The sequence below is a fragment of the Mugil cephalus genome, chromosome 6 (genome assembly GCF_022458985.1).
Source record: "Mugil cephalus isolate CIBA_MC_2020 chromosome 6, CIBA_Mcephalus_1.1, whole genome shotgun sequence".
In the NCBI taxonomy this organism is placed as follows: Eukaryota; Metazoa; Chordata; class Actinopteri; order Mugiliformes; family Mugilidae; genus Mugil; species Mugil cephalus.
The window spans coordinates 9885625-9901598 of NC_061775.1; the positions used below are offsets into that span (position 1 = coordinate 9885625).

Here is a 15974-nt window from a genome sequence, read left to right on the forward strand (position 1 = left end):
AGTCCTCGTTGTGTCCGTTCCCATCTCTCCTTTTGCAGAAAGTCGAGACCTGAAGAAGGATTTAGGCGACAAGTCAGCGAGTCACAGCAGTCAAGAGTGGACCGAGAGAGCGGTGATGAATGACGGTGCTGACTGCAGAACTGGACCTGGGCCCTAACCTGAGGAAAGAGAGGCAGGCTAGAGAGAGAGAGAAAGAGAAGGAGGGAGGGAGGGAGGGAGGGAGGGAAGGAGGGAGGGGGAGACTGTGAGAGACGTAAACTGGGTGAGTGAGAGAGGTAGAGAGCACGCGAGGGAGGGAAGAGAGGGCGAAAGAAACACACCGTGCTTACTTTGTAGCGGCCGATAGCCACCTGACAGGTGAGATACCACACCGGGCTGCTTGGGTTCATGAAGTGAGTGGGATGAGGGGGGGTGTGAGGACGGGTCTTCTCTGTGTCTTTTGGCCTCTTTATTCCCGATCGCTTGATTTCAGTTTGCAGATGCCGACAGATGTGCCCCAAGACAGGCTCAACAACGAGGACAATGCGACTAAGGTAGGGCGCTGTAGAGCTCCAGTGAACAGTATTTTTGTAACCAGCCACTGGGATGTGGAGTAATGATGTGATGTTATTAGATGCGACGATGTTTGATATCCGTGCAGAGTGCGTGTGTGTGTGTTGTAGGAAGGGGGTGGTGCAGGGTTGATGTTGTTGAGTTCCTTAGCGTCAAAGTTGTGAGAGGGTGTAATAATGTATTTTTATACAATGACAGCAGAGTCAGTCATTTTATTTAAAATGTGGCATCATAATAGACCCTCGCAGCGGTTTCTTTATGCAGAACTTTAAAGCGTATTTTCGCCAAATGCTCTTGGTTTTTCATGGAGCTTTTTTGTCTCACTTATCCGAACTGTTTAATAATTGAGGAAAAATTATTGTTTTTATTCGGAAAAGGCACAGAAACAGCGCAATATTTAGCTATTAATGGCCAAACAAATGTCATAAGGATAGTAACTAGCTAGCATTAGCTTGTTCCCGTTATTAATTAGCATAAATGTTGTCGCGCTAACAGCGTTTTTGTTTTTATTTTATCTTGTTGGCATATTTTAATTTTTTGTAAAAGTAGGATACTTTTTGAAAACCTAGCAAATGAATAACAACCTACCTCTGTAGTAAAGCTAGAAACAGCGTCCCCCAGGAGAGTAAGTAATAAATTAGTTGTAGTTTTCTGTCCAGGTAGGGCGGCCATCTTTGTTTTTGTGTAGAAACAGACCGAACTTCCGAAATTAATATTATTAATTTGATTTTTATTTTTTATTCTTTTCATTCAATCATCTGTTTGGCGCTCATTGGTTAATGTACTTTAAGAAGAAAAAAAAAGAACATTTGTTTGCTCTGTGACCTGCTAATAAAAAGCTGAGACAAAGGGACAGGAGTCCCAGTGATTTGTCATGGTGTTTCGTAACTGCTAAGTAATATTAATTTGTTTATTCATTTCTCTGTGCTTGTGGTGTCTTCTGTGGTTTGAGGAGCTTTTTATTCTTGTTATGGAAATCGTTGAATTTATGATTTATTTAAGTCTGACTGGCATCATGTACTAACAATGAACATATTTGGATTCTCACCCTGTAGGTGCAGTGAATAGTCAAATCAGATGCTTATTGCAGATCAAGTCTGGGAATGTGCTTTGTAAAGACCCTATTGGAAAACAGGGCAGCTTTAAAATGTTATATAATGATGACACTGTCCACCCATGTTTCTTCCTCCTTCAGTGTGACAGTATGACTCTGTCCAGCACCCCAAATGTTCGCAGAGGAAGTACTCCTCTGCCAATTAAGCACCAGCTCAGGCGTGAAGAAGCCGTCCATGATGACTGCGACTGGACATCAGGTGCAGCGGGACCTTCTGCTTCACCAATCAGTTTCAGCCCTGCCATGGATGACACCCTGGCTGTGGCTTTGGAGGGCAGACACGACGGGCCCTTAAGGATCGCCCTGCTGGGGCAGAACGGCGTCGGGAAGTCGTCTCTGGCCATCGCCCTCGCCGGGGACATGGACAGGACTGCGTCGGTGGATTCCGACGGTACAAAGCCACGCGTTTAAAGCGGTGGCGTGGCGGTCTGTAGGGCTGTTTCACCGTGTGCTGCAAGTAAATAAATCACAGCACCCATTTCCCATGTGAGACCTCACTGCTGCTCTCCTTGTCCTTAGGGGAGGGTTATGTGCGCACAGTCACAGTGGATGATGAGGACAGCACCATCATTATCTATGACAACTGGAGACAGGTGAGCCAAACAACACTTCATCGTTCCCACTCTCCCTGCTCTCTGCTCCCTCATTAGGCCACTGAGCCCTCCCTGCAGCTGTATACATAGTGCTTGGCTGCTTTTTGCCGTTTCACGGTAGTATATAGCCAGTTAATTGTATATATACAGTACGCACATAGATAGATAGATAGATAGATAGATAGATAGATAGACAGACAGACAGACAGACAGATAGATAGATAGATAGATAGATAGATAGATAGATAGATAGATAGATAGATAGATAGATAGATAGATAGATATTTCAAGAACTTATTTTAAGAACTTTGTGTGCTGTGAAGCATAATTATTCAGTGTATAAGTAGTTTAGCTGGGACACCAGAAATAATGTCTGGATTTCTAGCTGACTGTGAAGAGAAAATTCACGATCAATGCTTAGGTATAATCAAACATAACTTCAGCCTCTCAGCATCCACCAAGGAGGGCATAGGGTGCACTGCCTTGGTGATCATAACAAATCAGGGGGGCCAAGTGAAAGAGGTGAAGCACACAAAACTACACTACACTAAAACAATTACAGCACCTACAATACATAAGCAGATGCCTGCTTCATATATAGCACTTTTATTATTAGCACTATTATTGTACGTGGCATTACTATATGGGAAAAAAAAGGATGCCAGGCTCAGGTGTGACAAAAAGAGGACAATGAATCTGCTGCATTTGCATCTGTTCATCTGAGGAAAGCTCGCTCTCAGGTTGTTTTGTACACTTTCTCCTTTTCCCTCGAGTGTGGTTCAGAGGCATCTGTGTGTGGATGTAAGCAAGCAAGAGGGAGAGAGAGAGAGAGAGAGAGAGTCGCCCACTGAGCGGATGTGCCAAATGACTGCATTAAAGCTTCTGATTTAGGTGGATGTGTGAAGACACAGAAGGCACGCTCTCGCAACACAATCTGTCTTTTTTGATGTGAGGATTCTCATGTGTTACTCTTTGTGCTCGGCCATATTTAATGTGAGAGTCATATACAGAATTAAATTACACGTTGTTATTGCGTTATCACGTCGTTAGAGTGCAAAAGTTGCTCTCGGTTTGTCCTCAGTTGTCGACTTAATTAAAATCAAATGAAAAGTTAATGGACCGTGGCAGCACTAACTAAAGGCAGGCAGTACATTTTTAAACGGAGGATTCACCCAGGAATATGTTATTTTTGGAGGTTGGTGTCTCTTTGCAGCTTCGAGAGGATTAGTGTGTGTGCGTGTGTGTGTGTGTGTCACAAAGAACTGGTGGTGTGCCACAGTTACCTACAGTAGTCATTTCGCACAATTTTAGATAAAGACCTCAATTATCTGCTGTTTCTTCAAGCAGCACCTCAGCAATCGTCCTACATTGTGAGGTTTCCGACTGCAATATTTATGAGCGCGACAGAAAGTAACACGTTCAGTTTTTCTAAAAGATACGGATTCACCGCGTCCCTTCGCAATAAAACGTTCGACTTGACGCTCTTGGTGCTCCTGAGACGTTTGGGTGTATTTTAACAGTTGAGTGCTCTGCAAAGTGTTTGAGTTTGTTCTAACTCACTGAATTTACCATCAAGCTGTAACACCGCTGTGTGTCTGCCTCCCTCAGGACCTGTCGGCTCTGCAGTGCGAGGTGTGCGTCCTGGTGTTTTCAGTGACTGACAGGCGCAGTTTTCACCGCACTGCCCAACTCCGACTCCTCCTGAGAGAGACTCAGCCCCAAACTCCCATTATCCTCGTCGGTAATAAGTCTGACCTCGTTCGCAGGCGTGAAGTCACCGCTCAAGGTGATATTAACCTCCACTGACATCTTCACTACGTTGCCCATTTCTTTCACATGTTTTATGGCTTCCCCCCCCCCGGTTGTTCCTGTCACCTCCGTGGCTGATGTTGACATTTTCATCTCTGTCTGTCAGTAAACACTAACGTAAATGTAAATGTTATGCTTGGTGGCAGTGTGGGAGTATGAAGAGAGTCACCATTACAGTTAACGCAGCGGAGCGTTCGCTGTGACTGTACTGTCCTCACCACTCCTGCAGTACTGCTGCTCTAACTCAGCCTGTATAGGGTATATGTATAATTGCATCAGCAATTATTTATTATTGATCACTAAAGCTTCAACAGGGGAAACCTATGATAATCCGCTTTGTCAGGACTGCGTGGGTGTGGCTTGATCACGTTTGCTACAATTTCTACTAATTCTGAATGATGAATCTCAAGGTAAATTTGAGCGAACACAAATATCTCCTCACTCGAGAGAAATGAATATTAGCTGTGGTGTTTTTGTCTGATAGCGTCTTCCCTTCTAATGGATGAATTGTGCTTCTCCGAAGATATATACATGAATCACTCTGCAGACCTGCGCAGAGAAGGGTAACCATAGGTTTCAGAGGCTCACAGCAGAGGAGCTGATGTCCCCATCCCCCCAGATCTTAATAACACATCAAGAAACATGCAAAGACACAGATAGGAAAATTAAAAAATGTATATATATTCCTCCTACAGTTAGCAGAAACTGGAGCATTAACCTATTCAAGTGCTACAGACGAGAAGGGAAAACAAATTCCAGTCTTATGTCAGGCTCTGCTGTGACATGTGACTTGTCTTTTCCTTATCACACGTGTTTACAGTGGCTGACAGTTGTTGCTTGTCATCACGGACTTGCTCACATTTTATTCAGTAAACACTGAGTCAGGCAATCTGCCACCATCACAGCAGCTTACAAGCCATTTCTTCTTCGTCTGCTTTGCACAATGGGAAAGCTTTTAATGATGAATCACAGATATGGTGTCCTCATTGAACAAAGTGGACAGCGTTCATTATGAAGTTAATCTATAATATTAAGTTGACTGTTGGTGACTGAAATAAAGTGGACTATAAATTACTATATATTTCCTCATGTCTAAATATACCCAGATCGGCCATAACATTAAAACCACTGACAGGAGAAGTAAAAAACATCTTGTGACACTTTGTTTGGATGTTAGTTAGACATGAACCACCCACCGAGATCAGACAAAGGACACACACAAAAACACTTTAGGAACAATTCAAAAAAACATGAAAAATTTTCACTACATCCCAAAATGATCAAGTATCTGTTGGATGCACTGGAACATCCTCCCCTCCGTTTTGGAGGCTTGTACAGTATTAGGCTAGTGGTCATAATGTTACGCCTGATCGGGTGTGATGCTTCAGTCTGTCTCCCCTCATTTCCTGCCCACCCATCTCCTGTCAACTATTCACCTGACTTCACTTTCCTGCAGATGACACCACCTCCATGCTAAATATAAACATACCGGTGACGGTCGTGTCCCTGTCTTCTCCATCTCCTCCCTCAGAGGCCGTGTCGAGCGCCGCACTCTTTAACTGCCTGTATCTGGAGATCTCTGCCTCCCTGGATCACCGTACCCCAGAGCTTCTGGATTGCGCAGTGCGACTAGCCAGGGGCCAGCCCCCCTGGCCTCCGGGCAGCAGCGCGGAAGACATGAGCGGAGGGGGCCAACGTGAAAGCATCACCTCACGTGCCAAACGTTTCCTGTCCAGCCTGGTGCCCCGCTACCCACGGGAGCGAGAAGCGGGCAAGTTCCTCAGGCAGAAGTCTCGCTCGTGCCACGACCTGGGGGCGCTGTGATCACCCACCGGCAGGAGTTTAATGGTTAGGTTGTGAGCAGAGATAGCTGTAAGTAATGTAGTGTACCAACAAAGAGAGGAAGAGGGAGTGATACAGCAATTAGTGGAGGGGAGAGGAGGATCCGGAGTAATAACAGGACGGTGGTGGGGGGTGATCATCGCATCCAGCAGAGGGAAACAGCCACAGTGACAACAAAAGTTAGTGATGATGTTTACTGATTAGATTAGGTGAAATTTTGTACACAACACGGAAAAAGGAAAAAAATGAAATACTGTTGTAGAAAACGTGTAAATAATCTGTAGTAGTGATACTTAATTGCCGCCCGCATAGCTTTGAGAGCAAATAAAATGCCTTTTTGAGTCTGGAGAATAAAACGTATTGATGTTATTACCCAAGTTGACACAGTGTACTTAGTACCCTGAAGGGGAAAGCAGTAATCATAACAACAATGCAATGCGGGGAGAGTCATGACCATACATATGCATAACTCATTAGTGTGTTAGACTGCTGAAGATTCACATTGTGTTCATGTATTCTGAGCTACTGCAGTAGCCATGGTGATATAGAGCAGTAAAACTGTCAAAGGCCGGCGAGGACAGACGGGAAGATAAAAACTGGACTTACAGGGACTCAGCCAGGCAATAAGAGAAGGGGCAGATTATTGTATATAGAGCGATTGTTGCCACGTTACTGTTGCCAAGGAAACTTGGAGTCACTCAGACTTACACATTACGTCCGTTTCAGCCGTGTGACTATGCCTCTACTATTTCTGCAGCGTATCAACTGGGAGAGAGGGACAGTGAAATTTTATTTCATGCATAAAATTCCACTCCATATTAAAATGTAGAGGGTTGTATCAGATATCAACCTCGGTGCACTCATCTGTAGCGCACTCTACCTTCAGCACTTCCATCCTCCCACTGCCACCCACACGTGAACAAAGATTTAGCACATCACAGCGCATTATACCCATCATTTGTTAGCAAAGGGAGAGCTCTGCTATAATGGAAGTTAAAATAAAATTAAATAAAATGGAGGCATGATAGTCTGACTCATTCCCTTGGCTGCAAACTACTGGAACGGAATAAAAGGTTAAGATTATTGGCTGACAACGCGGGCAGCTTGCTCCCTCTTGTGGCTGACCCTAGGTCCTGCAGCTAAGCATGAAATGAAGACACATGGATCCTCTGGGTGGATAGAGCCAGAATAGGGGAAGTAATGAAGCAGTGAGAGATCTGACCTCGACTTAGTTCATGATTTGCTGGCAGGCAGTTTATTCAGATGAAATACAGCTGTCTAGAATGTGATTAGGGAGAAAGTTAGACACAGTCGTAGAGAAGTCCATCGCTTGTTTTCAACCGAAATGCATCGGATGTACGGCGAAAGCCCGGCTTATTTTAAAGCTTTTTAAATGAAGCAGTTTACAAACTGGTACACGGTATCTGGGTTTGAATCCCGGCCGACTCAGCCCTTTCTGTGTGGGTTTTGCATGTTCTTCCTGTATCTGTGTGGATTCTCTCTGGGTACTCAGGCTTTCTTCCACCATCCAAAGACATGCTCATTAAGTTCATTGGTGATTCTAAATCGTCTCTCTGTGTTAGCCCTGCGACAGACTGGCGATCCTTACAAGGGTGTACCCTCCCTCTTGCCCAGTGGCAGCTGGGAAAGGCTCCAGCCCCCCCATGGCCATCTAGAGCAAAACTCATTTTAGTTCGGGGACCACACACAGCCCAATCTCAAATGGGCCGTACCAGTAAGATAATAACCTCAGCAGCACGACTTTGCGCATAACTTAAAATTACACACCTTTCCATATTTGGATGCTTCTAACACAGGATCAATTAAACACAGAAGCATTCAAGTAAGAAGTGTTTCATTTTTTTAATGGAATGATTTGTGCGTGAGAAACATCTACAGTTAACGGGGCCGTCAGAGTAAACAAAGACATGACACTGACAAAGAGTGGGGCCCGCTGGGTCCTACTGCTTCTTTAGTGCCTTCAGAGGCTGCAGGCCTGCAGCTTTTTGTCGGCCAGCTTGAGGGACACCCAGGTGTTGAGCATGGAGGCTCTCAGCTTGCACCACACCAGGTGGTCGGTCAGGCCGAAAATCTGGGCCGCGAACTGGGCGGCGGCCTCAGGGGAGAGGATCGTGGAGCATCCGAGACCTGCAAAGGGTGAAAAGACAGGTTACCGACAATGATTAAACTCACCAATTACTCGACAGCTCAGAACACAATACAGTCAGGGGTCCTCTCACCGCTTGGCATGCGGAGGGATGACCAGACATCTTGTGCACCCCAGTCTGGAGTGAGAGGAGGGCAGTTGATGACAGGATAAGCGGTGTTTCCGGACATGACCGGACCGAGACCGTTACTTCTTCCAGCCACTGCCACAAACACAGTGGGTACGCCGTCGCCTGTGAGAAAGCACAGTTAACATCTATATATAAACCGCATTTTAATAGAAACCTGAGACGCAAATGCGAACATATGAATACACACCTTCATATTCTGCTTTGATGCGGAGGGTCTCATCTGGACCCTTGTGTGCAGAGGTGACCCTCAGGATGCAGGAGATCCCGTAGGAGGTGCAGGCCTTCCTGATTTTTTCACAGTGGGCCATGTCCGAGGTGGAGCCCATCAGGACCACCACCCTGCCGCTAGCCTGGGACTCCAGCAGCAGCTAGAGACGGGACACAGGAACAGGTAACTCCACACAAGTCGACATAAAGCAGTGTGTTCTAGTTTTTCTGTATTTTTAAATGAGCAGCAGGTTTGTGCTCATGTAGAATGAGTCTGTTGGAGCATTTTAGAATGACGGTAAGTGTACCTTGACCCTTTCAGAGACCCATTCAAAGTTTCTCTTCACCATCTGCATTGCCTCAGGGGTAACTTCTTTCAAGTCTCTGTACACCTAGAAGAACAAAATATAGATTTTAAACTGGGGTTCTGTATTGCTATGTTTTTCTTTTTAGTGAAACAGAAACATAAAATCTAACCTGCTTATCTTTCTGCTGGCTGCGATCGCCAGCGGGCCACAGCCTCCACGAATCATTGTCGATCACATCAGCAAGGACGATCTCTTGAGTTTTCACATTGACGCCGAACTCGATCTTTGAGCAAGGACAAATAAGCCCAATTAGAAGAGTGTTCACACCAGGACCCCAACGTTGACCAGCAGGAGGCGACTCATACCTTCATATCCACCAGGGTGCAGTTCTGAGTGGCCCAGGCCTTCTCCAGAATCTCAAAGATGGCCACAGTGCTCCGGTTCATGATGTCCACCTCGCACTGGCCGATGGTGAGCCCAGCCAGAGAGAATTTGGCCTCCAGCAGCTGCTCCTCTGACCACTGGGGGTCATTATTGGCATCATCCTAAATCACAATTATTGTCGAGTCAACAATGGAGCACTCGGACGACTGAAAACACACCAGACACACTAATGTTGAGCCGTCAAACTCACTTTAAAGAACATCTCCATCTTCAGGGGCGAGAAGCGGTAGCCTTCCTTGACTCCTGGGTTCCTCTTGAGGAAGGACCCGGTCGCCACTCTCCGACACACCCACTCAATGGGAATCATCTCACAATGGGCCGCGATGAAGGCCGTGTCCGAGTGCTGCTTCACAAAGGCCGTCTTAATTCCTGAAAGACGGGGCAGATATTTCATTAGACCAACCCCAAACTTTTTGGCAGCTACATCACGGGGCCCTTAAATCAACATACGACTGACACAAGTGGTTTGAAGAGAGCGGAGTAACCCATCTACAACTACATGAGGTATGAATGCAACATAAATGAAACTGTTTGCAGGCATCTTGATTGCAGAGGTCTTCTAATAGACCATTCATTTACAGAATTTTCAAGTCAGCATAAATATATTTCAGCCCTAAATGTAATTAAAGTTAACTGGGCGGGATGTGGTTGGTTCTGGCAAATTAAGAGGGGGAAGTCACAAGACAGCCCTAACACAGCTCGGCTGACACATGGCACCCTCGTGAGTGGTGCACGGTTACAGTTACCCAATTACTTCTATATTAAAGCAAGGTGGAAAGTCATTTTGGAATCTGGTCCGAGATGCTTTACTTCCTGACATACATACAAGCAGACATGAGACCAGTTCACAAGTTCTTGCCAGCGGTGCAGCTCACGAACGCATAATGAATGACCAGGCAGTGAAGGAAGTGAGGTCGGGTCATGATCATGTGCTCCTATTAAAGCTGAATTTATTAGTCAGTTAAATGTGCAGGTATTTTTTTTTTTTAAATAAAATATTTTAAAACAACTTTTTTTTTTCACCTTCTGGAGTGTGAATATTTGCAGAGCAAGTATCACACCGTGTACTGAATAAATCGTGCAATTTTTGTTCATCAACTTAGGCTTTAAGGATTTGTGAAGAATATTTGGGTCCTTTTATCAACTTTAAATGGATGAAACAATTATTCTGAACAATAAATAACTAAAAAAAAAAAAAAAAAAGCAAAGCTGCACCGATTCAATCAGCTCACTGACCTCTTATCTCGCTCACAGTGGTCAGCCCAGCTTTCATGTCTTTAGTTGGTCCAGAAAATCAACTGGTGATATAAATGCACTCAGGGACATCCAGTGTGTATAAGAGAGTGCTGCTACAGTTGACATTCACTTTCTCTCTCCGTGTGAATTTTTTTTTTTTTTAATGACAGAGTTATACAAGCCCACACCTGAGCCCCCGGACTAGCTTTTGAATGGTTTATTGATTGCGAAACCTTTACTCACCAGATTCCTGCAGAAGCTGGAAGACGCTGCTCGTCGTTTTGTTGGCGATGGCAGCCTTTCCCTCCATCTGATCCTTCCTCACAGCATTCCCCGCCGTGATCTGGTCCTTGGACTGGACCAGGACCAGTCCCGGCTGGTCCACGAGCTCGAAGATCTGCTTCGTCTTTCCCTCATTGAGCTTCTTGCCGATGTTCAACTCTGAAAAACACACGCAAACAAGTGGGAGCGATTAAACCACGCGCAAGAAAACTTAACTACAAACTGTGCGCGAGTTTTCGTGCAGTACCTGGTGTGGAGGCCATGGCGCTGATCGGTCTTGAGCAGTCCTCCTGAAAGGCGAGACACAAAACACTTCTGAACTTGATGAGTTATGTGAAAGGGCCAGCAGGAGGTGTGCGGGACAGAAGAAGGAAACGGTCCGTGTCTTACGTGCTCTGACAGCCAATCACGTCCCTCAACCGAATCAGAAAAACCACTCACGGCAGCGCATTTCCCACCACGTGGTGGGAAGATGCTCCGAGCCCCAAACGTTAACAAGAGGAAAAACTTCAGTGGCCTTTCTCACTAAACTGACACAACTTGATGAGAAGATTGATTTATCAAAGACTAAACAATTGTATGTCTGGCCCAGTCGATTTTTTTTTGTGATCAGCATCTGCCCTCCGCTTCGTAAATACCACGTGTGTTGTGTTTTGATTAAGTTTCGATTCACTTTTGATATCATTCAGTCCGCCTGAAGTGACTTTGTTTCGAGCGTTCATCGAGGCCTCGTGATTGCACGGGCAACTTTAATCGTGTCAGCTGAGTCTGTGTTGTTTAAACTAGCCACGTTGTACTCCTTCAGGCACGTGTTCGGTCGACTGCGGAGTGGACGGGCACGCGCACGCTGATTGCTCCGAGGCGTTCAGGCATCCAGGCACGAGACTGTCCGTCTGGTTACCGGAGGACCGGGGGCAGACGACGTCGGCGGGATGGAGTTCGAGGAGAACGGTATCGGGGAGGAGTGCGGGGTCTTCGGCTGTGTCGCTGCCGGAGAGTGGCCCACGCAGCTGGAGGTGGCTCAGGTGTTAACTCTGGGACTGGTGGCGCTGCAGCACAGGTAAGTAACAGAAAGGTGTGTGCGGTCGAATACACCAGCTCGTCTCGTGAGTTAATTAGTGCGCGAAAATAAGTAGTTTTTTTTCGAGGAAAACATCTCTTATTACAAGATATTTTTTTCTTTTGCGAGACTTTCGGAACAATGTTGTGACTTGTGCTTTCTGGAGGGAACATTGGATTTCAGACAATGTGATTAAAAAAATGTGTGTGTGTATATATATGTATATATATATATATATATATATATATATATATATATATCCTTTGAGAAAATAAGACAAAGCAACAATACGTTCCCAAAGAAACACTGGCAGTTATTTTAACTCAACCCAACATTCAGTTTACTATCATAAAAAAAAAAAAAAAACGTGTAGTTTGGGATGTGATCAATCAATCATTAAAGTTTCTGCAAATGACCTTGCCATTAGTCAGCTCCTGGTTGCATCTCTGAAAGATTAACTCTGATAAGAAGCAGAAATGGATGAAATTTCATGAGTTTCCAGTGTTTCTTCCAATCAGCAGCACATCTGCATTCCTACAACCTGAGGAAGGAGTGTTTCTTCAGTTTTCACAGCGTTAGCAGGTATTACCTGTCTCTCTGGGGATAGGTTAGGGGTGGCCATTGAACAGACGGAATTGATTATTGGGAAGTGACCAGGTTCTTCTTTGACCTGGCCCGCCCCTTTACAAGCAAAGTCAGGGCCAATGTCCAGTCTTTTTACTGGCGTCTGGAGCGTGGGGTCTGAAAATGAGAACAGAGACACATTTAAGATTAGCTTTAAATTGCTTTTGCACAACTTAAATTCTTTGCAGTCGCGCAGAGTCGCTGCTTTTGTTGGTCTCACAATCGACTGCGTCGTGAGTTGCGCCTTTTGTTGGTGGTTACAACCATACCCTTATCCCTAATTTCATTATGAGGCTCCAGGGCAAATCATGGGACGCTTCAGTCAATTGTGGACATCATGTGAAATGCAAATTGATTACAGAAGGAGGCACATTTCAAACCTGGATCCACGGCTTTCCTCTTCATTCCTCTGCCTGCTGAGCAAGTGTCCACTATTTCTGGCCTTGTTTCAGAAGCGCCTGCAAATGATACACAGTAAAATAGTTTGTGCGTGCTACTCAGGATCAAATTGGACAGACTTGTGACTCATTTAAATAAAATAAAATTTTCGAAACTGCGATTATATGTAGGTATATGTAAAGGTTTGTTTTATAATAATGTATCTAAAGAAAATTATTTATTTAACCCCTGTTTCAGTATAACTAAGATCAAAGCTTCAGCTTGTTAGAATTTCTCATTTAATGTAAGATCATTTTACAGTGGATATAAAAAGTAGACAGACCCCTGTTTAAAGGATGTAATTTTACAGCAAAAAAGAAATCAGGTTAAGATGCATCAACATTTGGTCCCTTTAATCTAAAAAACACAACCAATGCAATTCCACTGAAACGCAAAGTGACGCATGTCAGAGAGATGAGATAAAAAAACAGTGTCGCTGTCAGCATCATGACTGCACCATCAGTTTTTAGGGAAGTCCTGTTCTTGACGTTGATATTCACCTAAGCAATAACCTTCACCGAAGAGATCATGTAGCCCACGACTCATAGTGTCATTTTAAGAGTAAAACTCTCCAAGAACAACTGAAATTTATTTGAAGTTGATTATTTTTACCTCACACAAACTTGCTGTTTGAACTGGGGGGGTGTAGTCTTTATATTTTTTATATCCACTGTAGTTAATTTAAAGTTATGTAATGTTTGTATTTTGGACACGTTAGTTGATCACATATTCAAGCTTTGTTTTCTGCCGCTGTGAAGTGCAAATGATAATTAACCACGTTGTGTAAATGAATTTCCCATCAAGCGTCTTCATACTAGACATGAATAAATGATGATAATCGGCTCACTACTCAGTCTGTGGTGTCGATCCAAACAACGCTGCCTCAAGTCGCCGGTGTTTGATACGTCGCGGGCTACGGACGAATCGCAGCTGATCGTCCTTTCCTCCACGTCTCCCGTCGCTGCCGTCCCGACGGTTGCCTTGGTCAGAAAGCTACTTAAATGCTTGTTCTCCTCAAAACCTTCCAGCACCGTGAGTCTGCTCGAGTCTGCAGAGTCGGCACCACCAATGTCACGCGGTGAGCTACTTTTGATCTGGCTCATAATGGAATCCACTTCGTCGTAGAACCTCATGAGGCGTCTGGGGTCAACTTCGTCAGTCTTGCCCCTTTGGAGGGATCGGTAAAGGTACTTGAGGTTTTTGTACTTGGTGTGGCACTGTTTCCAGTCGCGCTCTATCCCTTGTTGCAGCAACCTCTTGGAGATCTGGACGAAGATGTCCCTCTTCCTGGTGGAGCTCTCCAGCTGCCTGCATATGCGCTCGTCGGACCAGACTTGAATCAGCGCCTGCACCTCTTGGTCGCTCCAGTTCCGTCCCGTGTCCGACACCGTGACCACATTAAGCTGGTCGGAGCTGGACGAATCTGCGTGCAGTAGACGGGCATCTGGAGTGAATGAGGATAGATTAATGAAAGAGAAGCTTAGCCATGCTGCTTAACTGCATGGCTGATTTTTTTTAATTTTATTTATTTTGTAATACCTGCTCCTTTCCATTTTGTTTCCACGTCTCCATCAATGTCATAATCGTCGCTGTTGTCATCTGAAAAAATAGAAAAAAAAAATGATTTCCTTGCCTTTAATCCAAAACCTCTACTTGCATTGTGGACTGAATACATACCATCATCAATTTCTATGACGACCTCACCCTCCGAGGGTGGCCCCTGTCCTGTGTGGGCTCCCGGCGCTTTTAGCATGCATGCCGCCATTTCTTCCGTGTACAACCTCCTCTGCATTTCCACGGTCCCGTTCTCCAGTCCGCGGTCCAGCAGGATGGCTTCGACCTCGTCGAAAAACTTCATGTACTTCCCCGGGCCCCCTGCGCCGCTGCCCCCGGCGGCGTGAGCGCTTTTGGCCGTCTTGTAGTCGTACTTCAAGTTCTTGTATTTCGTCCGACACTGCTTCCAGTTGCGGACCACCCCGTAGTTTCTCTGCATCTGGCGGGACATCTCCTGGAAGATTGACTTGTTGCGCAGGGTGCACTTCAAGCGCTCCTGAATGCGCCGGTCGGCCCAGACGCACAACAGTGCCCGCACCTCGTCGTCTGTCCAGTGGCGACCCCCCTCCTCGGCCACGTTCGGAGTGTAGGCAACAGTTGGGTGGGTCTGAATCTTGGCTCCTGTACACACATGCACACGCACACACACACATCTTTGACTTAAAATATTCTCTGGGTGTTAATGCTTGAATCTGTTTTAGAGCAAGCAAGTTAAAAAAAATAATAAAACAAAAACAAAACAAAGAAATATATGTTGGTATTGCCAGTGTTGCAGTTGGTGTTGAACCTACATTTACCTTCCTGCATTGGGATAGTGACTGAGGAAGCGAAGATTCCTCTTTGACTACCCACACCATCCACCTCTTCCTTCCAGCCCTCCAGCGACTTCCCATCCATTCCTGGGCTGTAGTTTGCTGACGTGCCTGCTGCTGCGTCAGGCTTCTTGCTCTGAAGTCCCAGGCTCCTGCTCTTGGCCTGGCACTGCTTCCAGCCGCGTATAACGCTGAGCCGCCTCAGACGCTCTGAGATCAACTCAAATTTATTTCTGCTCTCTGCTACGTGCTGAGCCCCAAGCTCGTTCCACACTGATATGAGAGCCAGCACTTCTGCCTCCCCCCACTGCATTTCCACTGAGCCCTTCTCCTCCACCACCTCCATTTCACCTCCTCTTTGTCTTTCTGCTCCTCTCTCCATGTTTGAGCTGACCTGGAAACGCTTTCTTTCCCCCCAGCCTGTCTGTCTCTGCTGCCTGGTTCCCTAGGCAACCAGGCGGTTAAGCCTGAGAGCAACGCCTCCGTTCTGAAAAGCAGCCTCATCACTGGCTTAAGCTGTGTGCTGATGGGGCGGGACCAGCTGTAATCTGAGAAGCAGCTTGGTAAATGGGTTGAAACTGCAGCTAGACGACTCTCCATATATGGCAGCCTCACAGCAGAGAAGCTCTTTTGGTTTTTGTTTTTTTTTTTGTGTTTTTCCTTTCCTCATTCCTGTTACATTTTGTGTGAGAGAAACCAGTTTGATTTGCCTCAGGGTTCAAATGCAACATTAAGTATTTATTCAAGCTCGGTCTTGTAGATTACAAACAGGGAGTATTTATTATGCAATTCAAAACTCACG

At 45.5% G+C, this 15974-nt stretch overlaps 2 protein-coding genes across 2 annotated transcripts; one reads left to right on the forward strand and one right to left on the reverse strand.

Moving 5' to 3' along the window:
• Positions 1–235: 235 nt before the first annotated feature.
• On the forward strand, positions 236–6282 carry LOC125008849 (GTP-binding protein REM 2-like). The gene is made up of 6 exons (XM_047586180.1): positions 236–357; positions 473–533; positions 1748–2057; positions 2186–2259; positions 3868–4045; positions 5600–6282. Exons 2-6 carry the CDS (start codon positions 480–482, stop codon positions 5890–5892), a joined length of 909 nt encoding a protein of 302 aa, XP_047442136.1. The 5' UTR covers positions 236–357; positions 473–479; the 3' UTR covers positions 5893–6282.
• A 1472-nt stretch (positions 6283–7754) lies between these two features.
• paics (phosphoribosylaminoimidazole carboxylase, phosphoribosylaminoimidazole succinocarboxamide synthetase) lies at positions 7755–15569 on the reverse strand. The gene is made up of 15 exons (XM_047586901.1): positions 15158–15569; positions 14346–14981; positions 13654–14250; positions 12749–12826; positions 12264–12485; positions 11586–11671; positions 10932–10974; positions 10646–10843; positions 9357–9535; positions 9088–9267; positions 8892–9005; positions 8723–8806; positions 8395–8575; positions 8151–8309; positions 7755–8058 (listed from the first exon to the last, which is right to left on the reverse strand). The coding sequence occupies exons 1-15, from the start codon at positions 15552–15554 to the stop codon at positions 7892–7894; spliced, it is 3321 nt and encodes a 1106-aa protein (XP_047442857.1). The 5' UTR covers positions 15555–15569; the 3' UTR covers positions 7755–7891.
• Positions 15570–15974: the final 405 nt, after the last annotated feature.